General features: G+C 43.2%; 4 protein-coding genes across 5 annotated transcripts; 2 read left to right on the top strand and 2 right to left on the bottom strand.

Annotated features, from left to right (window-relative positions):
- Positions 1-1,445: 1,445 nt before the first annotated feature.
- HSPB2 (heat shock protein family B (small) member 2) lies at positions 1,446-3,949 on the bottom strand. The gene is made up of 2 exons (XM_004427338.3): positions 3,794-3,949; positions 1,446-3,300 (listed from the first exon to the last, which is right to left on the bottom strand). The coding sequence occupies exons 1-2, from the start codon at positions 3,885-3,887 to the stop codon at positions 2,846-2,848; spliced, it is 549 nt and encodes a 182-aa protein (XP_004427395.1). The 5' UTR covers positions 3,888-3,949; the 3' UTR covers positions 1,446-2,845.
- A 219-nt stretch (positions 3,950-4,168) lies between these two features.
- On the top strand, positions 4,169-8,004 carry CRYAB (crystallin alpha B). Of its 2 annotated transcripts, none has more exons than XM_087433691.1 (4): positions 4,169-4,342; positions 4,774-5,168; positions 6,266-6,388; positions 7,668-8,004. In XM_087433691.1, exons 2-4 carry the CDS (start codon positions 4,968-4,970, stop codon positions 7,869-7,871), a joined length of 528 nt encoding a protein of 175 aa, XP_087289817.1. In that variant the 5' UTR covers positions 4,169-4,342; positions 4,774-4,967; the 3' UTR covers positions 7,872-8,004. The 2 variants fall into 2 exon arrangements, with proteins under 2 accessions (XP_087289817.1, XP_004427396.2); XM_004427339.3 differs by having other exon boundaries at positions 4,769-5,168.
- Positions 8,005-14,537: 6,533 nt separating this feature from the next.
- CFAP68 (cilia and flagella associated protein 68) lies at positions 14,538-18,523 on the bottom strand. Its single transcript, XM_004427340.3, is given in 5 exon segments — positions 14,538-14,688; positions 14,690-14,844; positions 15,093-15,159; positions 15,695-15,925; positions 18,188-18,523. Coding segments are annotated over 5 exon segments (525 nt in total). The 5' UTR covers positions 18,230-18,523; the 3' UTR covers positions 14,538-14,658.
- A 72-nt stretch (positions 18,524-18,595) lies between these two features.
- On the top strand, positions 18,596-22,504 carry FDXACB1 (ferredoxin-fold anticodon binding domain containing 1). Its single transcript, XM_087433689.1, has 5 exons — positions 18,596-18,812; positions 19,047-19,199; positions 20,127-20,330; positions 20,496-20,654; positions 21,030-22,504. Exons 1-5 carry the CDS (start codon positions 18,637-18,639, stop codon positions 22,210-22,212), a joined length of 1,875 nt encoding a protein of 624 aa, XP_087289815.1. The 5' UTR covers positions 18,596-18,636; the 3' UTR covers positions 22,213-22,504.
- Positions 22,505-25,321: the final 2,817 nt, after the last annotated feature.

The following is a 25,321-nucleotide window of genomic DNA, read 5'->3' as shown; positions in this document are numbered from 1 at the left end:
CCTCCCCATATTCTTTCCTTATGAAAAATGGGGATATTAAGAGTGTCAACCGTACAGGATTGTGGTTAAGACTAAAAGAGATAATGTGTATAAAGCTCTAGTCCAGGACCTGGCACATGGGAAGCTCTCAGTAAGCCCTAGCTATTGTTATTATTATTACTTCTTATTCTCAGCTAATTGTCAAATGGTAAAACATCTTATTTTATTATTACCTTATGCTGGATCATTGCACTAGTATCTTATTTCATGGCCATGAAATCCATTCTGGACTCTACCATTAACTATTTTCTTTTCGTCCTGTTACCCAAACTTCTTAGCCTGACATTCAAAGCCCTCCACAATCTGGTCCCTTTCCAGCCACTTTCTCTAATTTAAAGGAAAACACTTAAGAGATTTTATATGACCAGAAACTCCAAAGGAACCAATAGTGTGTTCTGGCAGCCAGAAAACCTGATACACCTAAAGCAATATTAATAGAAGTCTAGAGTGATAAACAAGGGTATCAATTATTCCACTGAAGTCTGTACCAGTCAGTCCACGACTCGAATAATAATTTTATGTCTACATGTTGAGTTTCAAGTTATGTTGTCAAAAGGCAGTGTGTTCAAGAGAAAGTTATCTGGGTGATAAGTAGGATGGAAAGTCCTATAAGATATGGTTAAAAGGACTAGGCATGTTTAGTTGGGAAAGGGAAGCCTTAGGAGGACAGAATGGTTATCTTTAAATATCTGAAGGACTCTTAAGTGAAAGAAGGATTGCTTTTATTTTCTGAACATAACCAGAACCAATGGGCAGAAGTTACTGAAATGCAGATTTTGGTTTAATAGAAGGAAGAATTTGTAACAGATATGTCCAAAAAGAAAATCAATTGGGCTACTTTATGAAGTTCTCAGTTCTCTGTCACTCAAAATGTCCCAAAAGAAGTTGACTAATAATCTTAAAAGAATTTAAATGGGATGGGGATTTGGACTAAATCAGAGGCCTCCATTTTTTTTTCTAGCTAAGGAAACTTTTCTTTCCTTTTCTTTTTTCTTTTCTTTTTTTTTTTTGAGGAAGATTACCCCTACCATCTGTTGCCAATCCTCCTCTTTTTTGCTGAGGAAGATTGGCCCTGGGCTAACATCCGGGCCCACTCTTCCTCCACTTTATATGTGGGACACTGCCACAGCAGGGCTTGACAAGCTGTGCGTAGGTTCGCGCCCAGGGTTCCGAACCTGGGAACCCTGGGTCGCCAAAACGGAGCACGTGAACTTAACCACTATGCTGCCAGGCCAGCCCCTGGGAATCTTTTCTTTTAAATAAAGCTCATGTGAAAATTCCAGTTACAAAACAGATCAATGTGATGCTGTTCGGGTTGAAGTCTGAGTAGGATCCTTTCTTTACTCTTTTTATTCTCAACTAGGTATTAAGATTCATGAGAGTAGACAATAAAAGACCATAATTTTAATAATTTATATTTACAATGTGCATCCCCCATAGTATTTTACTTGGGGTTTGATAAATATTTGTTGAATGAATGAATGAACAAATGAATATATCAATAGTTACTTCTCTGAGGCACGCTATCATTTTTAATTGATGGCAATCCTTTAACCAAAAATTGAATTCTTCAAGTGAGGGTTCTTATCCTGGGGGTCCACAGATCTCTAAGAGGGGCATATGAATGGATCTCAAGAGCTGTATGAACCTATCTAAATTGTATGCCAAATTTGGGAGCATGTGCATTTTTCTGGTAAGAGAATCCATAGCTTTTGTCAGATTTTCAAATGGGTCTGCAACCCAACAAAGTTAAGGATCAACCACTTTAATGGAAGAATTTCAGGTATCCACCACAGCCTGGTAAAAGATATATTTTGGGACAGGGAGGTCTTCTGGACACTCCTCAAATCATATACACACATGCTCTCTTGATTACAGAGAATAATTGAGGGCTCAGACCACTAGACTTTCCTGAACACATCATACCCCTAGTATTAAGACTACTTCCAAAGGAAGGTTCCCTGGCCATCACCACCACACCAATAGCCTTAGATCCCCTGCATTTAGTCTCAGATTGGGTGGGGTGATGCAGTGATTCCTCTTTGGGTTGTCCCAAGATTAGAAACAAATGCTTTCTTTTCATGGGCCTCCCCTGTGCAGAGGGTGGGGAGACTTTGGGGTTCCGTGACAATGGCAGAGGTTTCTGTGTGTGTGCCCCTGTGTATGCACACTTGGTCCCTCAGAATCAGAGACCATTTTCAGTGGACAGACCTTAGTATGGGAAAACAGGGCTTTAGGCAACTCTCTCCAGCCAAAACCTATTTTCCCAACCCCTACCCAAAACAGGCCAGACAGTCTGGAGACCCTTGTTTTTGTGTCTCTAATCACCAGCTCAGACAGTGCCCTCTGGGCTGTTTGGATGGCATATCCCTTTTCCCTCCCAGGATCACTCTCTCTTTTGTTGCATTGTGAGAAAATTATGGCTAGGAATTTGATGGGGAGCCAGTGTCAGCTTCCGGGTGTGATCTCAGCATGCAAGTGTGAGCTCAGGGTGCTGTGACGTTGGGCACATCTAACTGAGGAGATTTTGTCTAGCTGGCTATTGACCTCCTCTCCCCCTGCCCATCCCATCCTCCAGGCCACAGAATAGGGAGCAGCACAAACAAGGCCCTGAGATTTGGGTTTATTAAGCTCCACCCAGAACTAAACCAAAGGCTACCACATGTCCCAAGGGACCAAACCATACATTGTGGACCGTGCACTTTTCCCTTTCCCCAAGGATGCTGCTACCTCTGGGGTGGTGGGCAGCTGCTTGTATCACGGCAGTAGATAGAAAGGAATTCGCAGGGTGCTAGGTCTGTGGCACTCAGGGCTCAACTCTGGCTGCCTCCTCCTCTTCCTCCGGATCAGGAGGCGCAGGGAGCAGGGAGATGTAGACCTCATTGACCTCTGTGTCCAAATGTCGGCCACCCCGAGGCGCCTCCAGGTTAAGGATGCCATCATGGGAGAGAGCAGCGCGGACCCGCCAGGGGTCGACATCAGCAGGCAGGACGTAGGTGCGGCAGAACTCTCGCGACACGAAGCCGTGGCGGTCCAGGCGCTGGGGGTGCCGGGCAGACACCTCCAGCAGGTTGTCCACAGTCCTCACAGTCACCTCATCTGGGGTAAAGTGGCTCACATCCAGAAATGCCTGGAACTTGCCCTCACTGAGCCTGAGCTCGGAAGCCCCTGCCCTGCTGCCCTCCCCAGCTTGGGCAGCCCGAGGCCGGACATAGTAGCCATGGTAGAGGGTGGGGGTCAGGATTTCTTCTGGCAGGAGGCCTGAGGGGCAGAGAGAGAGAAGGCAAGAGGCAGGATAAGGGAGCGTGAAGGGGGAACAGGGGTGAAATGAGAGGAGATCAGGAGGTGAGGACTGGGGAGAGCAGGAGGGGAGTCAGGAGAAGCAGGGAAGGGGAGGCAGGGGGACACAGCGGCTAGGAGGCAGCTGGGGAGAGGGGATTGAGAAAGGAACCGAGATGGGGGTGGAGGAGAGCAAACCAAACCGGGACTGGGTGGACCGAAGGGGAACAAGGCACGCTAGGGGCGGCAGGGGGCAGGTCTCAAAGCATTGTGGGCTCCAAGTCTGCACTGAGGTCAGTAGGAAGGGGAAAGAGCTCTGCTTGGAGGGGGGCAAGGGGGAGTCTGGTGCGGGAGATGGCTTGCCCCAGTAGTTCAGTTAAGCCCAGAGTGGGGTGGAGGCCAGTACCGTTGGGAGGTCAGCCCAGAATTTCAGGAGGTGGGGGTGGGAGGCAAGGGGGTGGCGTCTGTGCCATACCTTCTCCGAAGCGCTGCTCACCCAGGCGGCTCGGGTTGGCAAATTCGTACTCAGCGGTGGCCGGGTGGGCATGTGGCACCGAGCGGCCCGACATGGCTGCAGACGCGTCGGCGGCCCTGGTCCGAGGTGCAGCCCCAGCGACGCAGCGGGACCCCTCCAGCTGCCTGGAGAGACAGGGCTCTCTTGGAGGTGGGGGCGGGGTCTACACCACCCAAAATAGTGCCGAGCCTCGGGAGGAGGGGCGGGGAGCCCGGGCCCTGAGTGCCAGCGACGAATGTGACCAGCAACGCCTGGACCCCCGTTCCCTCCCCCCGCACACCCTTCAGCTGTTGCAGGGGGCCTGAGAGGACAGCTGGGGGTCCTGGCTGGGGAGAGAGCTGCAGAGGGGAGGCTGGTGCCAGAGGCCCTGGAGAGGCTTAGCTGAGACCCTCACAAACAGTTTGCACATTTTCCACACCACCTTTTCTCCTCTTCAGTGGCAGGCACTCTGCATCCAACTTCATAAAGCTCTCATGGATTTAATGTTCTGCGAGCCATGTAAGGTGAAAGGTACAAGAAATCTTTCTATCCTTTTTGGGGGTGTAGGATGAGGGGTCTTCCTGCCCAGATTAATGTCAGGGTCCTCTCCTGAACCCAGGTCAACCTAGGGTACTACACAGATGCATGGCACTGACATGTTGGTGATCACTGCTCTCCTCTAGGAACCCACAAAGAGTTAATGTCCCTGGGGCCCAGCCTAGGAAGATTCCAGTCCCTGCCCAGGCCCAAGATAGTCGCTGGCTCGGTTCCTCTGGCATGCTAGGCTGGAGAGGAGGAGGAGGGACACACTGCTGCCTGTTTGGGATTCCTGACTTTGTCCCAACTCCAGAGAAGTGGGGTGGCAAGGGGCCATTGGGTGTGGACAGAAGGCTAGTGAAACAAGACCAGGACAAGTCACTGGCCAGCTCAGACGTGTTTGTATTTCTCTTTTCTTAGCTCAGTGAGTACTGGGTATGTGTCACACTGCCAAATCCCGAATCACAAGTCTCCATGAACGGGCGGTGAGCTGGGATAATAAAACCCCTGACATCACCATTCCAGAAGCTTCACAAGACTGCGTATATAAAGGGGCTGGCTGTAGCTGCAGCTGAAGGAGCTGACCAGCCAGCTGATCCCCCACATTCACCCAGCCACCATGGACGTCGCCATTCACCACCCGTGGATCCGCCGCCCCTTCTTTCCTTTCCCCTCTCCCAGCCGCCTCTTTGACCAGTTCTTCGGAGAGCACCTGTTGGAGTCTGATCTCTTCCCCACTTCTACTTCCTTGAGTCCCTTCTACCTTCGGCTGCCCTCGTTCCTGCGGGCACCCAGCTGGATTGACACTGGGCTCTCAGAGGTAAGTCTCCCCTCTGCCAGGACAGGAGAGTTCTTCCTGGAACCTCCTGGAAACATCTCCATCTGCTCTCCTTTTCCTCCCTGCCTAAATCTGGCTATGTCTAAGGGTCTTAGGCACTTGTGCGTCCAGCAGTGAAGAAAGATAAAGTTACTAACGCCTCCCTCCCCCAGTCACCTGTTTGTATTTGATGTTCCTCTGTATCCTACTTATTGCGTTTTTCCCATGCGCGATGAAGATCATCCTCCATCTCCCAAGTGCGATACTCCTTTCTGGTTTGGTTCATAATGATCTCAGGGAAAGACCTGCCTTCAGACTCATTTGCTCACCTCTTCTGATACCTCATACTCCTGATGAATTTTATTATCTGAAGTTTCAGAGCCAGGAGACAGTCTTAGCTCATCCTGAGCTTTTCATCCCCACTGCGTGGAGCTGGAGACAGCAACCACTATTTTCATCCTTTCTATTCCCTCTTCTGTGATTTTCCGGGTTTCTCAGGGCCGACAGGGCACTGGCCTGGGTCCAAGCCTAAGGAGGAAAGAATGTAGGTCCAGTCTTGGGACCCCCACTTGTCCTAAGAGGGTGGGAGAATGGGGTGAACAGATAAGGTTGACAGAAGCTATCATAGATAACACTCTAGTTTAAAAATATTCAAGTGTGAGTAAACAGGAGCTAAGTAGGCAAGGGCTTTGGAAGGACAAATCAGGGCCAGCAGAACATTCCAGATTGACTGGGTGGGAAACTTGGCAGAGACCTGAGCAAGAAGAAGGGGCCTTTGTCTTACAGACAAATGACAAGGCTGGGCATTGGGATGGGAGAGGCAGCAGAAGCCATGCCCAGACCCATCCTTGTGATTGGTCCCCTGGGTGGCCTGTCATCTTCCCTGTCCCTGTAAACAAAGTTTGGGCCTTGGGTACCACTGTGGTGGCTCCCTTGAACCAGAGAGCTGTGTTTATTCAAAAAGGGATTTTTAGCCAAAAAGAGGAGGATAAACCTCCTGGACAGAAAGCAAGTCTGCAGAACGATGAGACTGCACTAGTGTAATCCACATTCCTTCCATCTTTTCTCCTACTCCCTCCTCTCCACCTTGCTATTTGTAGATGCGTCTGGAGAAGGACAGATTCTCTGTCAACCTGGACGTGAAGCACTTCTCCCCAGAGGAACTCAAGGTCAAGGTGCTGGGAGATACGATTGAGGTGCACGGGAAACATGAAGAGCGCCAGGTGTGTAGATTGTTTTCTCTTCTGCTCATTCATTCAGTGCATACTGTATAGCAGACACTGCCATCAGCCTCTGAGGCCGGCAACATGCCCATCCTAAGCCATAGGGTCTGGAACAGGGATAGACCTGTTGTTGTTGTTGTTTTGGCCAGAGAAGTGATCTTTGTTGTTTTGATTTGATTGCTTTAGATAGGGTAGATGGGATGTTCACTTCCCATTTAAGCCAGTGGTTCTCAGCTTGGCCACTTCAGAATCACCAGGGGAATTTAAAAAAAAAATCCCAATGCTCAAGCATATTCCAGACCAATTAAATCAGAGTTTTTAGGGGTAGGACCCAGGCATCAGCATTTTAAAAATCTCTCTAGGTAATTCTAATGTACAGTCTAGGTTGAGGACCATGGATTTAGGCATAGTGCTTGTCGGACACCTGGTTGCTTTACATAATTATGTTAATTGCATGCACCCTGAAGGCCCTTGAATTTGGGACTTTTCTTTTAGATTTTCAGGAATCCTCTTCTCCTTAGCCCCTCTTAATGCTGAACTACTTGGTTTGCCTAAGTTTCAGAACCGTACTCAGCTCCTAATACACCAGAGCCCATGTGGAAATCAGTTAACTGAGAGCCTGTCTGGATAAATGCTTGAGATTCAGCAGGTGTAAGGGTAGGAGTCAACTATCGTTTAGCAGAATTCTGAAGAATGGAACAGCTTCTCATTATTTTCTGAGAGCGTTTTTTAATGAGTTTGCTTCTTACCAATCAGTGGTAACTCGAATCTTGTGCATCAAACAGTACAGTTTGAGGTCCTCAGGCTGTTTGTTTGCTCAAATGATTTAAGTTTGGGTCATAGTCTCCCTGGATGGAGTCTTATTTTTTAACTTTTTCTAGCGGCAGTCCTCTTGGTCTGGAACATTCTAAGACATTCCTGGAGAGTCAGAACAATTTCCTCAGGGACTCAGATCATCAATGCCAGATGATATTCCAAATCCTGTAGACCCAACAAACATTGATCTGAACCTTTGGAAAATACCCCTCAACATTTCCATGCCTCAGGATTTGGACAGCTGTGAAGTTTTGGCTGTTTCTGACTTCCCAGACTCTCATCGGTAGGAGTGACCACCTAGGCAACTTCATCTTAGCCCCAAACAGAACAGCTATTTAGCTTTCTCTCATGTTGCCATGACCTTTGGTGACACCTAAGGGGAAGGAGGATGTGTTGGTTCTAGGCAAGTGGTGCTATTTCCTGTTCTTATCTCTCTGCCTCTTTCCTCGTTCTCTTGGATTAGGATGAACACGGTTTCATCTCCCGAGAGTTCCACAGGAAATACCGGATCCCAGCTGATGTGGACCCTCTCGCCATTACTTCTTCCCTGTCATCTGATGGGGTCCTCACCGTGAATGGACCAAGGAAACAGGCCTCTGGCCCGGAGCGCACCATTCCCATCACCCGTGAAGAGAAGCCTGCTGTCACTGCAGCCCCCAAGAAGTAGATGCCCTTTCTCTAACTGAATTTTTTAAAACAAGAAAGTTTCCCTACCAGTGAATGAAAATCTTGTGACTAGTGCTGAAGCTTATCAATGCTAAGGGCAGGCCCAAATTATTAAGCCAATAAAATATTATTCAGCAATAGATAACTGTCTTGTGTGTGAATATTCCATATGTTTTAAAATAAATGTACAAATACAGCAGATCCATTTAATTATCACATTATGATTTAGGGGGCTCCAGGGATATTAGAGTCAGAATAACTGTCTCCACCACTTCCTAATGGTATAAACTTACTTAGAAAGTCACTTAACCTTTCCGGTCTTCAGGTCTTCCATTTGTAACATGGGGTACTGAGTTGTACACTTGTTGTAAGGAGTAAATTAAGGAGAAAAAGTAAGTGAAGCCCTTAGCAGAGTTCAAGGAATACAGATTCCTCTCTCTCCTCCCTCTTTGATTTGGACCTCAGTTCCAACAACAAATCTGAATAAACTGGATAACAACACATAGGCGCTGGCCCCATGGCTTAGCAGTTAAGTGGGCACGCTCTGCTACTGGCTGCTGGGTTCAGATCCGGGCGAGCACCGATGCATTGCTTGTCTGGCCATGCTGAGGTGGCGTCTCACATACAGCAACTGGAAGGATGTGCAACTATGACATACAACTATCTACTGGGGCTTTGGGGAGAAAAAGGGGAAAAAAGGAGGAGGATTGGCAATAGATGTTAGCTCAGGGCCAGTCTTCCTCAGCAAAAAGAGGAGGATCGGCGTGGATGTTAGCTCAGGGCTGATCTTCCTCACAAAAAAATAAATAAATAAAAAATAAAAATAAAAAAAATAACAATACATAAAAGGCCTTAGTGCATCTCTGAAATTAATCATGTGGCCAGGGAAGAGATGGTGCCCCTGATGTTATTTGACATGTTCCCACTGATAAGCAATGCCTTCAGCTGATTCACAAGAACAATAAATAGGACTTGGCTGATTGGCCAAACAAGCTCTGTCTTGACATGAGTACAGCCATGTTTGGCCGCTCCCTTGACCTATAGCCACCAGCACACAAAGAAATATAAAGCTGCTTTCCGTGTGGTGGGAACTGGCCTTTTCCCAGGAACTGGCCTTTCTCCCACAGAGAGAGTTGCATGTTGTAACATTTCAAGTCTCTTGGAGCGTCGTAGCACGGGATGGACTGGCCATCTGTGCCGGGTTAAGACGATAACCAAAGAGAACAATGCATGTACACAATTACTGGGCTGGGACGTTAGCCAGGGGGCTCAGTGCACGTACGCCACTGCTAACCATTTGTGCATGGAAACACTAAATGCTTGCTCTGCAAACTCTGTAATTGCTTACTCCAAAAATTATTGATGGTATAAAAACTGCTGGAGACTGAGACCCGGTGAGAGTTCCACCTGTGGAAGGGACGCCTTGCCCAGGACGTGTGATCCTTGCCCAGCCGCGTCGATTGACAGGACTCTCCCGGCAGTGGGGTGTGGATATTGTGAGTAATTGATTTGATGTGAAGTAATTGATTTGATGTCAAGTAATTGATCTGATGTGTTCTCTTTTCGGTCAACCTGGTGTTTCTCTTTCCGGTTGATTTGTGTCATTTCTCTTCAGCCGATGTGGATGTTTTCCCTTTCCAGTTGAGCTGATGTTTTTTCCCTCTTAATATTTGACCTATTCGGATCTGTTTGCAGACTATCACCTTTACTATCCTCTGTATAATAAAATATACCTTCAGTTCATTTGTTTGGAGTGGAGAGTGTCTTTTAAGTCTCCGATCGAATCCCCGAACCTCTCATAACAGCCTCTCAGGTGTAGTCTCTAAATTATCCAGCAAACATCTATTAAAACTAAGAGTAGGAAGGGGCCGGCCCCATGGCCTAGTGGTTAAGTTCACCCACCCCACTTTGGCAGCCCGGGTTCGTGGTTTCAGATTTCAGGCGCAGACCTACGCCACTCATCAGCCATGCTGTGGCAATGACCTACATACAAAATAGAAAAGATTGGCACAGATTTTAGCTCAGGGAAAATCCTCCTGAGCAAAAAAAACAAAAACAAAAACAAAAACAAAAAAAACTTCCTAATAGTCTGAAATGCTGTGATCTAGCCAGAAGTCTGATTTCTCTAAACTTACAGACAATTTTTGCGGTTGTGTAGCAGACACCGTTGGCTGCCTAACCAACCTATTTACCACCTTCAGTCTTGCCAACAGTACCCCAGTGTATCATACTTTGACTATTAGATCATGATATTTAAGTTTTTGACAAACTTGTTCAGAATGTGTAGGGTCACTTTTTTATTATTACCACACCCAAGTTAGATTAGTTCTTCATTATTATTCTTTTCCAGATCACACCCTTTGCTGTGGTGTTCATAGCTACCAGCACAGAATTTTTATAGACCAGAATTTTTGAGGGTTTTTTTTTTTTGCTTTTTAGCTAGCTCATCCACACTTCTACTTCATTCCTTGTATCTGAATTATGCCAGAAGATTGTTAAGGCAATTCTAACTAGCATTTATTTTGTTTTTTATTGTTAGCTAACATTTATTGAGCACTTACTATGTGGTAGGCACTGTACTAAGTGCTTTATCTTTTTTTAAACTATCATTTTAAAAATAATAATTCCAGGAAATGTGTGTGCAGTCATGTGTCACTTAACAACAGGGATACGTTCTGAGCAATGTGTCAGTAGGCGATTTCCCTGTTGTGCAAACATCATAGAGTGTACTTACACAAACCTAGATGGTACAGCCTACTACACACCTAGGCTATAAAGTACTAATTTTATTGGACCACTGTCATATATGTGGTCTGTTGTTGACTGAAACATCATTATGTGGCACGTCTATATAACACAAACACATCATTTCAGCAAAAGGTAAAACTTAGAAGACCAGATGGATTTCTTTGCCTAATGGTTTTGGAATGATATATATTTTCATGCTTAGGAAAATCCTATTCTATTTTATACTTCACATTTTATTTTGAATATTGCACTGGGTCTAATCTTCATTCTGAAGGTTTACAATGGCTATTCAAAAATTATGAGTGTCTACTATGTGCTAGCTACAAAAGTAGGACATGTTTTCTGCACTAAAGGAATTAAGAATTGAGTGAAAGAGCAAGTAAGTAAAAAGACAATTCTAAGACATCTTTTCAAGATTCTACGATGTCCATTCAAAATGTCTGCTATGGGGACCCTTAAGAGGAAAACCTAGTTTGGACATGGAAGGAACCTTGGAGATGGGTACCCTGACCAAATTTTTTTTAACAGATGTTTTGAGATATTCACCTACTCAAAGTGTATGATTTAATGGCTTTTAATACATTCACAGAGTTGTGCATCCAACACCACAATCAATTTTAGGACATTTCATTAGCCAAGAAGAATCTTACACCCCTTAGCCATCACCCTCCAATGCCCACCCCTCAGCCATAGACAACCGCTAATCTACTTTCCCTCTCTATAGATTTGCCTATTTTGAAAATCTATAGACATTTCATATAAATGGAATCATACAATATGTGGCCCTTTGTGACTAGCTTCTTTCATTTAGCATAATGTTTTCAAGGTGTTTCCATATTGTTGCATATATCAGTACTTCACTCCTTTTTATTGCCAAATAATATTTCATGCATGGATACAACACACTTTATGTACCCATTCATCAGTTGATGAACATTTAAGTTACTTCTGCTTTTTGGCTATTATGAATAATGCTGCTATCAACATTCACGTACAAGCTTTTGTGTAGATATGTTTTCATTTCTCTTGAGTATATATCTAGGAGTGGAATTGCTGGATTATATGGTAACTCTATGTTTAACCTTTTGAGGTACTGCCAGACTGTTTTCCAATGCAGCTGCACCATTTAACGTCCCCACCAGCTGTGTATGAGCGTTCCAGTCTCTCCACATCCTCAACAACACATTATCTATCTTTTTGGCTATAGCCATCCTAGTGGGTGTCTGACTGAATTCTTAACGGTTTATAGGAATTAGCAAGGTGAAGAGGGAAGGGAATGCATCTAGGAAAACGAAATAGCAGAATATGCTCAGGTATCTGGTTTGGTTGGAGCACTGGATATATGAGAGGAAGTGTGAGAGACAAGGCAAGAGAGATAGGCAGGGGTTCTGCTAAGGAGTTTGGAATTTATTTTGAAGGCTATAGAAGCCAATGAAGGATATTAACCAAGGGAGTAGCATGACCAACTCTGCATTTTTAGACTTACTCTGGGAGCAGTATAATGATTGATAAGCAGAGACAAAATGGAAAACAGACATCAACCAAAGGGTGTTGCAGCAGGCGGGGTGAGAAATAATGGGAAACTGGAATACGGCAAAGTCAATAGAGATGTAAAAAAGAGGGACATAAGACATAATATGGAGATAGAATTTACAGGGCTTGATATATGTTTGAATGGGGAGGATGAGAATGGGGGAGCCAAAATAATTCCTTGGTTTCTGGTTTTGACAACTGTGTGAACATATTGTATAATATATAATACTAAAAATAAGAAAGAGTGGTTAAGATATATTGGAACCTTGTGCATTGCTGGTGGGAATATAAAAAAGTGCAGCCACTGTGGAAAACACTTTGGCATTTCCAAACTGTTAAACATAGAATTACCATATGATCCAGCAATTCCACTTCTGGGTATATACCCAAAAGAATTAAAAGCAGGGACTCAAACAAATACTTGTACACCAATGTTCATAGCAGCTTTATTCATAATAGCCAAAAGGTGAAAACAACCCTAGTGTCTATCAATAGATGAATGGAAAAGCAAAATGTGGTATATACACACAATGGAATATTATTCAGTCTTGAAAAGGTACATGCTATAACATGGATGAACCCTGAAAACATGCTAAGTGAAATAAACCAGACACAAAAGGACAAATATTATATGATTCCACTCATATGAGGTACCTCACATAGGTAAATTCATAGAGAGAGAAAACAGAACAGAGGTTGGTTACCAGGGGCTAGGGGAGGAGGGAATGAGGGATTATTGTTTAATTGGTACAGAGTTTCAGTATGGGATGATGATAAATTTCTGGGAATGGATAGTGGTGATAGTTGCACAACATTGTGAATATACTTAATGCCACTGAACTGTACACTTAAAAATAATTTTAAATGGTAAATTTTATGTTATGTATATTTTACCACAATAAAAAAATGTGGTGGATACATAGGGAATAGAATAAAATATATAACATTTAAACTTAAAATATGTGCCTATGAACTAGTATTCACATTGCAAGAGCATACACCAATGGATGATCAGAATTAATGAGACAAGAACTCAAATTCTAAAATTGATCTAACAATGCAATAGAGTTTCCAATATCCTAACAGTATCTTTTTGTGGAACTTGACAAGTTGATCTGAAAATTTATGTGGAAATGCAAAGAGTCAAAAATAGCTAAGACATTCTTGAAGAAAAACAAGGTGAAAGGATTTGATCTACTAGATATCAAGACATAAAATTATCATAATTAAGATAGTGAGGTAATTAAGGCATTGTGGCTAAGATAGGATAAGGAATGACAATTAGGCATTATATGGAATATATTAGAGAGCCTAGAAACAGACCTAAATATACACAGACAGTTGATTTATAATAAAAATGGCATTGAAGAGCAGTGGAGTAAGTATGGTCTTCTCAATAACTTCTAATGCTGGGACAACTGGATAGCCATACAGAAAAAATGAAACTTAGTCACCACCTAACATCATATACAACATAAATTCCACATCTATATCTGTAACATAAAATAATGAAGGTTTGGGAGGTAACATATGAAAGACATTTCCCATATACTATATTGTCATCTGAAACAGGAGACCAAAAAATAGGAAAATACTGAGAAGTTTAACCATATTAAAATTAATACTGTTGCTTCCCTGTGTTCACCAACCCTAAATGACTCACAACCTTTTCTCAGTCCCTACCAGTTTCCCACTTTGAAAGACCCATCTTAAACCAACTGAGCCCTTATCCCAAATTCCTGAAAATACCCTACCCTAACATCCCCCTTTTGAATCATTACCAAGACTTGTGTCAACTTGATGTTCTTCCTTGCTACAAGTTTAATAACACAGCTTTGTTTGAGGAACAGGTTTCTTTGGTGATCTTCGTGGAGGAGTCAAAAATTGACAGTTCTTATCTTTTTGAGATATAAACTGAAATCTTTATAGATGAAATGATATAATTTCTGACATCTGTTCCAAAATTCAAAAAAATAGAGAAAATAAGAGTAGATAAAATTAGTCATAAATTGTTGAAGCTGGGTAATGGTACATGGGAGTTCATTACACGATTCTGTCTACTTTTGTATGTTTTAAATTCTAAAAATAAAAAAATATTTTTCTAGTCCTTAAGAGGGGATGTTCATTAAGGTTACAATAAAGTTACACTATCTGACCATGATTACCAGGCTCAAATCCAGAAATCACCTATCTAAACATAATCTAAGTCAAGCTGGATTTTGCAGTTCTGCCACTGATGACAGGCAGGGAAGAGCAGACGGGTTGTAGATTTGAGAAAAATAATTCTTTTTAATGCCTTCCTACAATACCTCAATGTAGAATTAAAAGTAGACATAATTATCTTAAATTTGACATTTAAATCTTGGTTAAAACAAAACAAAAGGGGTAGAGAATATTTTCTGTGCTTTATTTATTGAGAGAGTGAAATTGTGCTATAGTCAGCTAAATTCTTAGTTGTGCTTAGAATGTGCTCCCTCCTACATCCTACTCTGGAAAAATGAAGCTTCTTATTCTTTCTTAGAGTCCTGGATCCTGAAATTGGCAATTATTAGGATTCCACACACACATGGAGTGATGCTCAATTTGAGGCTTTGAATAGCTACTCATATATGTTGACTTTTCTGTGCATTTGTATTGAGGAGGATCCAGCTCAGGCTGATGTCCTGGGAACCAGTGAGGCTCTCGCTTAAATCCTGAGGGAAGAGAAAAGAGAAGGAAAGACAAGTGGAATCAGTCAACAATAATGAGTCTTAGTAACCAATCTCACTCTTATTTCTGAGGGAAGAGACAGTGACTGCTGTCAAAATTGAGAAAAGAGAGAAATCGTTCACTCATCCTTTCACTTATTCACTCATTCAGTTTACTTTTATTCGAGTTCCTTCTACATTCCAGGCACTGAGTTAGGTCCTGAGAATATAAGAGTTAAAAATAGTCCACCTACTATGGGTTGAAAGTGGCATTTTGTTGTTGTAGCTTGTATCATATGTTGTTTCAAAGTAGTGTCCAAACTGGAAAGAAAAAGTAATAGATTAAAAATATAAAAGTCTAACCAATATTGGGAAACAAAGTACACAATGACATGAATTCTAACAGACTCTGTCATATTTAAGATCGACTAGAGATCTATATGTCATTAGTCTATATCCCACTAACTTTCATATCCTTTGTATGTTTTTTTCTTTGTGTCAGAGAGATCTAAGGGCAAGATGCAGATAAATGATAAGTCTAGGTAGGCAAGGAGCGGGGAGTAGCTACCATGAGTCAGAAGACATTATATATTTCTGCAGATGAATAAAGTCCAAACAGAAGTAAGAGAAAAAGACTACTACCCATTCTGTCATTACCTTACGATAATACAATATTCAACTTCACAGTGAAGCAGGATAGGCGTTGCAGCTGAGGACTGCTGCCCTCCCTCAACCACTTCACAGGACAGAAACCTGAGAGATCTTAGCATTGGAAGTTATCAGATCCTGTCTTTCAAATGGCTACTGGTATTTCTTATGCTAACAGGAGAAAACAAAGAGGAGAAGGTTAGATTACCTGGGAAGGCAAGGGTTTAGGCTGCACGATATTCCTTAGGTCATATCTTTCCTGGTTCCAGTTACCCATCAGGGTACGGTTCGAATAGGCATTCTCATTTGTGGTGCATCTCCATCCATATTGGAAAAACTTGGACATATCATTCCAATCTGTCCACACTTCCGCATGGCCATCTGCGTTAATGAGGCTGCCATAGTGTGGGTTTGTAAGGAAACAGGCAAGAGATTGTCTCTGGGAAAAGGTGAGAACAGAAAAGCTTGTTTCACAAACCAGAGAGCAGAAAAGGCATCCCTTTCTCACCCTTGGCCAAGCATAACATAAGCCCACCTTACTAAGAATCTGGGCTTTCCTCCCAACATTACTGTTGTGGTTCTGTTTCTTTCTCTTCAGGTCCATGAATCCTTTGACTTATCCTCTCAATCAACACTAGCGCATGACTATGTAGATTAAATGCCCCCCCAAAAGACAGGAAAACCTTCAGTACCCCCAATACTATATAGAGAACCAGCTAAATGTTCAGGTAATTTTGGGATGTAGGAGTTTAAGGACTAAGAGTATTGCTACGGTCAAAGAGAACAGAGAGAAGTGAGAGACGGATAACTAGATAACACAAGAAATGATCAACAAATTATAGTTTCCTTACTCGTAGGCCCAGCTCAAGTGCCGCTTCTTCCATGATGCCTTCCCTCAAGTTAACTTCTCTCTCCTTTGTCTCATATGGAACTTTGTTCATATCTTTCTATATTTATAACTTTCTACCATTTGTTAGAGTTCTTCAAGTATGTGTCAAATATCCTATACTGAACTGTACATCCCTTGAGAACAGGAACTGAGTCTTATTCACTATGGTACCCTCTCCTTTTGCCTGCCCTCCCAGTGAACAGTGGTTTGCACATACCAGATGACCAAGGTCTGAATTTCAATTTTTTGGTAAGGAATCAAAAGCCTAACCATTTTTATTTTTGGCCAAAAGATGAGTCTGGTCCCTTGGCTTAGAAGCAAGACAATACCTTCCATGAAGAACAGTAATTTGATGCTGAGTAGCTTGTGTTGTTTGAAGATTTTATAAGAGGATAACAGTAAACCTTATTCTGCTGTTCCATGTTCTTTAAAGGAAGAGATGTCACCAAACCTGGACCTCCCAGTTCTCCAAGCAAAGGAAGAATGTAGATCACCCAGATCACCACAGCCAGGTGGCCATGATTTGGGAGTCACCACCCACCCACCTTTCTACAGGTAGGGACAAAGCCAATACTGTAGGTTTAAAAATAACTGCCCTCACACCATATGCCTTTGTGAAGATAGATGCACGCACTGATGTCAACAAACAGCATGATGACTAAAGAGTAGCTGGTCCCAGAAAGTCCAACAGGCCTACTACTCAGACTGCAGACCAGGTGATACTATCCCTGGGGCTGTAAGAACAGATATCATCATCCACTCAGTTGTCCAAGCCCGAAACCTGGGGCTTATCTTTGACTTTGATTTCTCTTTCAACCCCTTACATCCAGCCAATCACTAAGTCTTGCTGATTTTTGAATCAGTCCATTGCCCTCCATCCTTACTGCCAACTTCCAATTCAGATCACTATCAGTCTTTGTCTCCATTACTGCGGTAGCCTCCTATCTGATCTCTTTGCCATCAGCCTTGCTCTTCTCCAATCCTTTCTCCCTAGGAAAGCAGAACTTTTTTTTTTTTTTTTTTTTAAGATTTTATTTATTTATTTTCTCCCCCCAAAGCCCCAGTAGATAGTTGTATGTCATAGCTGCACATCCTTCTAGTTGCTGTATGTGGGACTCGGCCTCAGGATGGACGGAGAAGTGGTGCCTCGGTGCGCGCCCGGGATCCGAACCCCGGGCCACCAGCATCGGAGCGCGTGCACTTCACCACCAAGCCATGAGGCCGGCCCGGAAAGCAGAACTTTTGAAAATAAAAATCTAATTGTGTCATCTTCCTATTTGAAAACTTTCAGTGGCTGGCCACTGTTTTCAGAATAAGGTTCAGGTTGTTAAAATGGCTTACAATGGTCAATATGACCTGGCCCTTGCTTCACTCTTCAGTTTCATCTGTTCCCCACTCTCCCTCCAACTACATTTCAGCCAAACTCAACTATTCTGTTTCTCCATCATGCTTCTGCATATATTGTTCCTTCTGCCTCTTCACTCCTCGTCCCAGGTAAGCTGTACTTTCCCCTCCCCTTAGCTTTCAGCTCAGGTTCACTTCATCCAGGGAATCTTTCCACTTCACCCCAAAACTTGGTAAGGTTCTCCTTCTGTGTGCTCCCATAGCATCCTGAATTACTCCACTCACAGAATCGCATCCCGCTGTATCAGAATTGCCTGTTTTGCTGTGCATTCTCCGCCAGACAACAAGCTTAGTGAAATCACAGGCCACGTCTTGTTCATCCATATATTTAACTGCCCTCACAGTGGCCTGGCACATAGCAGGCACTCAACATTTCTTGAATGAATAAAAGGTAGGAGACAGAAGCACCTGAAGAAATTCCGAGCAGCAGAGACAATGGACAGCAGCCATTTCGGACGAGATGAACGCTGTAATAAAATCTTCTGCGACAGGAACGTGCAGGACACAGCCCCGCCCCGCTTCTTTCACTCAGAACTCGCCTCACGGCCTGCCCCTCTGCGCTACTGACTGCTTGTGATCTCATGCAGGTGTGACGAAGTCGCTTAAGGCCGCTCTCCGGCCAAAAGTCATTTATTTTGACACTCCTGAGGGGGTGGAGGAGCGAGGGGACGCGGTAGTAGTCGGTGTCTCGCTTTTGCATTCATGGCTATTTTCCTCCCTGGATGTCAAGACAACTGGACGCTGTGTATGCGTCATCAACCAGCGACAGGCGAAGAAGGGGTGACAAGAGACCGGCGAAGGAAGTGACGTAAGAAACGAGCGCCTCTGAGAACGCGAACAGGGAGCACGTTGAGGACATGGTCCCTCGGCGCCTCCTGTTGGTTGGGGAGGGGAATTTCTCTTTCGCTGCTGCTCTGAGCGAAACCCTGGATCCGAGCACTAGTCTAACCGCCACCTGCCTTCAGCGCCCGGCCGACTTGGCCCGGGATCCAGTAGCCCGGGAGAATCTGCAGCGCCTGCGCGAGCAAGGTACCTAGGCTCGCCCCTCCACGAAGCCCCGCCCAGCTGCCGGAACCATCCTAAGTGCAAAGGGTGGGCACCGGGGATGAGAGGGACGTGGGGATTGCTCTTGATCATCCCGTGGACGTTTGCAGAGAGCCCGCTGTGTGCCTAGACCTGGGTTGTTTTGCACAGTTCAGGTTAGGGAGGGGTTTTCTGTGGTTCCAGGTCTTAACACATCCTCCTGTCTATATTTTGTGCCAGGTACCAAGGTTCGTTTTGGTGTGGACTGCACCCAGCTGGCAGATGCCTTTGAACTGCACGACAGGGAGTTTGATCGAATTTATTTTAACTTTCCACACTGTGGCCGCAAAGCTGGAGTAGCTAAGAACAGGGAACTGCTTGCCAAGTTTTTCCAGAGGTGAAAAGAGCACTCACAAGTAAAATGTTTAAGATGTACATTACAGTTAATGCACTCAAACATTTTAGTTTGGGAAATAAGGCATACGTGTGTATGATAGGTTTAGAGAGAATACAGAGCTCCAAAGGAACCCACAATCTAGTGGGAAAGGCAGACATATCACCCTAAATGCTAAATGAAAGTACAAACGGTGTGCTCTTGGGTAGGTAATGGGAGGATCACCTATTTTTGATAATATAAATTATATATAATTTACCACAAAATAATGGTGGCCAGTACAGTCTAATGGCTAAAAGCATGGATTTAGGAGCTAAGCTGCCTGGATTCAAATCCCCACCTACCACTTAGTTGTGTGATTTTAGGTAAGCTTACTTACCTTTTGCTTCTTCATCTATAAACTGAGGATATTACCAGTAACTACCTCATAAAATTATTGTGAACTTAAAACAGTGCTTTACACTATTATACCAAAACATATGATACTGTTGGAGGTTTCTGTAGGTCATAGTTGTCAAGAAACTTTTCACAGAGGCAGTATTTTAAGTTAGTATTTGAAGTATAGAATTTTAGTAGGCAGGAGGGGAGTGAAAAGAACAATTTTCCAAATGGGGAAGAACACCCTGATCAGTGAATCATGTATAGGAAGTTTGCAGACATTGACCTTTTTATGACATATAGATGAACAATGCAAATACAAAGCTGGATAACACCCTAGTCAGCCACTAGTATCAGTTATGAGTTGAACATTGAATTTACATGCTTATTTACTTCCCCCTTTCTCTGCATGTTTGAAGTCTAATAGACCTTTGCAAATAGGTATGATTGGATTTTAATTATTTCACAGCCAAACCATGTATATATAGCTAACTCCTATAGTAATTTCCACTTGTTTCTGATAAATGGCTGGTGTCCCCCTCCCCCCGTTAGCTGTGCAGATGTTCTTGCAGAGGAAGGAGAAGTCCACGTGGCATTGTGTAAAGGACAAGGTGGGACTCCTGCTGATAAGCCCATGAGAGAATGGCACAACAGTTGGCAAGTGGTTGCCATGGCAGCTCTAGGGGGATTCATTTTAAGTGATGTGCATCCGTTCAGGTGTGAGGCTGTGCCAGGATACAAGTGCACTGGATATAGGTAAGCAATAACAGAGGTCTAAGCATTTCCTTTTTCGTATCTTTAATGACTAAAAAAAAAATCTCATACGCAGACTTTCCCCCTGCCAATTTCCTGATTTCGTCTCTGGAAACATTTGCTTTCTTTAATAATGACAGACTTCATACTTCGTGTCTGTTTTACCAGGAGTCAAGATAAGTCCTTTCACGTAGAAGGTGCTTTGAACCATATCTTCACCCGGAGCTTACCCTTTGAAGGTTTGCAACCCAGAATCTTCAGGATCAAACTGGGTGACCAGTGGTTTTCTTTTCCAGAACCAGAAGCACTTGTAGGAAAGTTGAACAGGTAACTCGTTATTTTACCAGAAATCACTTCTATCTCTAGTTGTATGCCGATTGGCTTCATGGCAACCACATATTGAATGGATGCTACATAAATTGTTAATGATGCTGGTGCTGTGAATACTTATCAGTCTTGCCTACACAAGCCTCTTTAGAATTAAAAATTGTCATATTTTCTGGGATATTGTAGGGATGGTAGCTGTCAGAATTCTGAAACACATGATGTCCCTGTTTATGGTACATGATTTCTTTGTTTCCTTTCAGGATCGACTTAAAGATAATTTTTTTCTATACATCTATTTGTGTTTTTAATTCTAGCTACATTATAATTATTTATTATTTTAAGTTATAAAAGTTATTTTTTTGTGTCTTTAAACAGGGGTTTCCTAGAAGCACCTTCATATCATCCTATCAAAACCATAAATGAGAAACTCATTGCTGAATTGGGCAAAGCTTTCCCTCTAAAAAGGCTGAAGTGTTCCTTCCCTTTGCTGCCACAGGGAGGCAGCAGTGTTCTCACTTCTTGGAACTGTGACATTCTGTCAGCTGCCTTTTGGATTAGTCTCTGTGAAGATAACTCAAATTCTGAGTCCCTGACTGGTGGGACAACACAAGATATGGAGGACTTTCTAGTGTCATTTTCAGAACTTAGCCTTCCCAAGAGCCCTGGAAGAGACAGTAAGGAAGAAGCTCATGAAGGAGTCTATAACCAAGCCAAGATCTGCCTTAGACCTTCTCTCCTAGTTCATGTTCAGGCTGTCATCCAAGCGCCAGACTTCCTCCCAGGTTCTCTGCACATCCTCAGTGGACCTGTCTTTCAGAAGTGCTGCATCTCGCCTTTCACAATGCCAGCATTTCATGAGACTTTATTTATCTTTGGGTTTAATAAAAATCTGAAGGATGGCTGCCTTCAGTCGCTACTGGATCACGTGAAGGGCATTCTTGATAACCTTCTAACCCAGACATTGCTGGAGGGCTCTAAGCTGAGCAGTTCAGTGGAATTTGTCTTTCAACCAAATGGGAAAGATTATATGATTAACGTGAAGTCTCATAATTTTGGCCCAGATTGTGCCAAGGATCTGATTATTGGGTCTGTCACCACATCTGCTACAAGCATTTTACACAAAGACCGGGGTTTTGTGTTTGTGTCTATGAACTTGGACCTACTAGCCATGATTGTCTCAGGTATCTCTGACTGGAGAATATTGTGGACCTTTGATAACCGTTTCCTGAAGAATTTTGTCCCTGGGAAAATAGAACCCTTTAAAAGCTATTCTCTATATCCTCCATGCTATGTGCATGATATTAGTTTTTGGTTAGATGATAAGAAAGGATTTGATGAACTAGAGTTTCATACTGTGGCCCGAGCAGTGTCCCAGGACACTGTCATATCCATACAATTCCTTAGTCGTTTTCAACATCCAAAGACTGAACAGGTCAGCCTCTGCTATAGATTGACCTACCAGACCTGTGACAAGGCCCTCACCCAGCAGCAGGTAGCATCAATGCAGTCCCAGTTTAGGAAAGAGATTCAACAACGACTACATGTGACACCTCGGTAGTTTAGTAAATTAATTTCTACAGTGTGATACTCATGGGTGTGGGTGTAGATGAAAAAGACCAATCTGTAACCAGTAGTCCTTCTGGACTTTGTTTTTTGTAAAATTTTTTACATCGTGACTAAAGCCACTGTTGGTTGACTCCGAAAGATACCTGTGACTCTATAACTTAAACTCATAGACTGTAATGAGATTGGTGACCTTTGGAGTTGTGCAGTATTTTGATCCTGAGTAATGACTAGGAAAACAAATAAAACAAATCAGCATCTTGTGCTTTAGATGCTCTGTTGCTGAAGAGGCAGTAGAACTTGAGTGTCTCATCAAATATATTTATAAATTTATTTTCCAACTGTCAATTCCTCTTCCCTTAGCTCTATTGTATCATCTCACTAAATCAATCTACAAGAGTGGTTTTGGACCAACATTTATTAGCTTGGGTAAGTTGCAAGTGCTCCATAATTAGTATTGGTATCATCATCATCATCATTTTTATTCCATGGTTCACTACTGTTACAGTTAGGGAAATAATAGAATTCACACTGGGGTCTGTCTGACTCTAAAGCCCATGTTCTTTCTGCCACTTCTTGTTACTTTGCTTCTCCTTCCCTAGTTTTCTTCAACAGTAACCTCAACTTTGATTAACTCTAAACTTCGCCCCGCTAGATTTTGGGGTCTTCTGTTGTAAACATCTCTAAGGGACACTGGGAGATTGGTGCAGCCCAGGACTTTGCAGAATGGAGTACTCTAATGTGAATTAATGTATGTTCCTGTTAATTAACAGCTAGGCTCCACAGATTGGAATTATATTGTAAACTCTGTGAAGGAAATAACTGTCTTATTTTTTCTTGTATTTGGAAAAACCCATGTGGAAAGGCAAGAATGGAAGCCAAGAAACAAATTAGGAGGTTATTACGGTAATGCAAACGAGATAATGGTGACCTGGACCAGGGTGGTAAGAAGTTGTTAGATTGGGTAATATTTAGAAGGATTTGCTGATGAATTAAATATATGTGCGTGGGTTAAGGTTGTGGGGTTAGAGAAATAGAGGAATCAAGCAGGACTCCTAGGTTTTTGACCTGAGCAACTGGAAGAATAGAAGTGTCATTAACTGAAATGGGAAAATTGGCAAAGGTGTAAGCTTGGGGAGTGGGGTAAAGAATCAAGGGATCTTGTATGGACAAGTGTGTTGCTTACCTCTCCACATAGATTAGAAGCTAATTGGAGGCAGGAAATGTGATTTATAGCTTCTTTCTGTCCCCAGTAGTGCTTGGTACATGGGTAAGGTAGCATTGAGCTGGATCTTAAAACAAGGGCAGGGATGTGATGGGAGGATTGTTAGGCAAGGAGGGCGTGCATTCCAGGCAGATGACATACAGGAGCAGAGGTATAGGTAAGGGAACATTTGGGGCACTTTTCAGGCTAGTTAGTTGCAATATAAAACGTGTATAGGAAAGTAGTGGGAGATAAGATTACAAAAGTAGGTTGAGGCTGGAGTTAGTTCATGAAAGACTGTGAATGCTACAATAAGGAGTTTGTACTTTATTTGGCAGGTAATAGGAAAAATCTGGTGATTTTTGATTAAGGAAGCAACATAGAGTAGTGCTTTTGAAAATTAACTGGACGGTGTTGCACCAGATGAATTTGAGATGGGAGATCCCTGTAAGGACACTATTGTAGTAGGCCTAGGCAGGGGCAGGAAGGGGCCTGCATTAGAGTGAAATGAAAAGGAGATGGATATATGAGATATAGCTAGGCTGGGATGTCTGAACTTGGTAATTAATAATTTCATGTGGGAATTGAGCAATATGATAAATCTCCATTTTCAATATTTGGGAATTTTTAGTATGAAATTGTCAACCTAAATAAAGAAGTGTACTGAGGCAAGCTCAAAAAATGATGAGTTTATTCGGGAATAGCAAAGGAATTGCAATTCGGGACAAGCAGGCTATGGTGAACCATAGGCAAGTCCCAAGAGACGAAGGGAAGGTCAGCTTTTATTAGGCTTTAGGAGGATATTGGGGAAGCTTGTTTTGAAAAAAAAAAAGTTCACTGGAGAAGAACAAGAGTTAGAGGTCGCTGCAGTTTCTTATTGGCTTCAAGTGGTGGTTAGTGAGTTGTTGCTGGGGTAGGGAGGGATCTTCCTTCCTTTTCTTAAAGATTTTTTTTTTTTTTTTTTTTTTTTTTCCCCCAAAGCCCCAGTACATAGTTGTCTGTCATAGCTGCACATCCTTCTAGTTGCTGTATGTGGGACGCGGCCTCAGCATGGCTGGAGGAGTGGTGCCTCGGTGCGCACCCGGGATCTGAACCCGGGCCGCCGGCAGCGGAGCGCACGCACTTAACCGCCAAGCCACGGGGCCGGCCCATCTTAAAAGCAGGAGATGAAATTCCAGGTGAAAAGTGTCCTCCCTTGTACCAGAAGAAAAGTAGCATTCCTATCATCACAGATAAGAAGTTGAGACCGAGAAAATTTTATACAAAGAATTCTATATAAATAGACCTTGTTAATCCTCCTTCTTCCTGCTGGTCATGCAGGCTGCAAGGAGTGGTACATGCGAGAGCTCCCCCTTCAGGGCTTCCTGACTGCATTTTAAATGAGGTTTTCCTTGATTTTCACAAAATCATAACCTGGGACCCTGTTTATAGAGGGAGTGAGTTCAGCACTCCCTCTATAAACTTGTCTCAGTTACTGGTACAGAGCTCCACAGGATGGGATAGAACTCCGTGATTGGGGGAGTGGGCAGAGTGTCAGGAATAGGTGAATAACCCCTGCGAGTCACAGACGTGATCTCAACGAGGTGCCTGTGTAAAGTGCCTGTGTAAAATGCCTGTATGAAATCAGGAGCTGTCTCCTGATCTTCTGGTGGGAAGAGCATGGGCTTTGTAGTAAGACAAACCTGGGTTGGAATATGGCTCCACCATTTCCTATCTATGCAACCTTGGGCCTCAGTTTCCTTATGGATAAAACAGGTTGTTGTATTACATTTAAAGAAGATAAAATATGTAAAATGCTTACCATAATGCTGATGTAGCAATGGCAGTGACTGGTGTCTGATTGAATTTGTTGCACAGAATTTCTTCAGTCTCACTTTTCTTCTTATTCTATGTTCTGCTC

This window comes from Ceratotherium simum, chromosome 7 (genome assembly GCF_057802395.1).
Source record: "Ceratotherium simum simum isolate JZ-2026a chromosome 7, ASM5780239v1, whole genome shotgun sequence".
Classification (NCBI taxonomy): Eukaryota; Metazoa; Chordata; class Mammalia; order Perissodactyla; family Rhinocerotidae; genus Ceratotherium; species Ceratotherium simum.
This window is presented reverse-complemented; position numbering and strand designations above follow the sequence as displayed.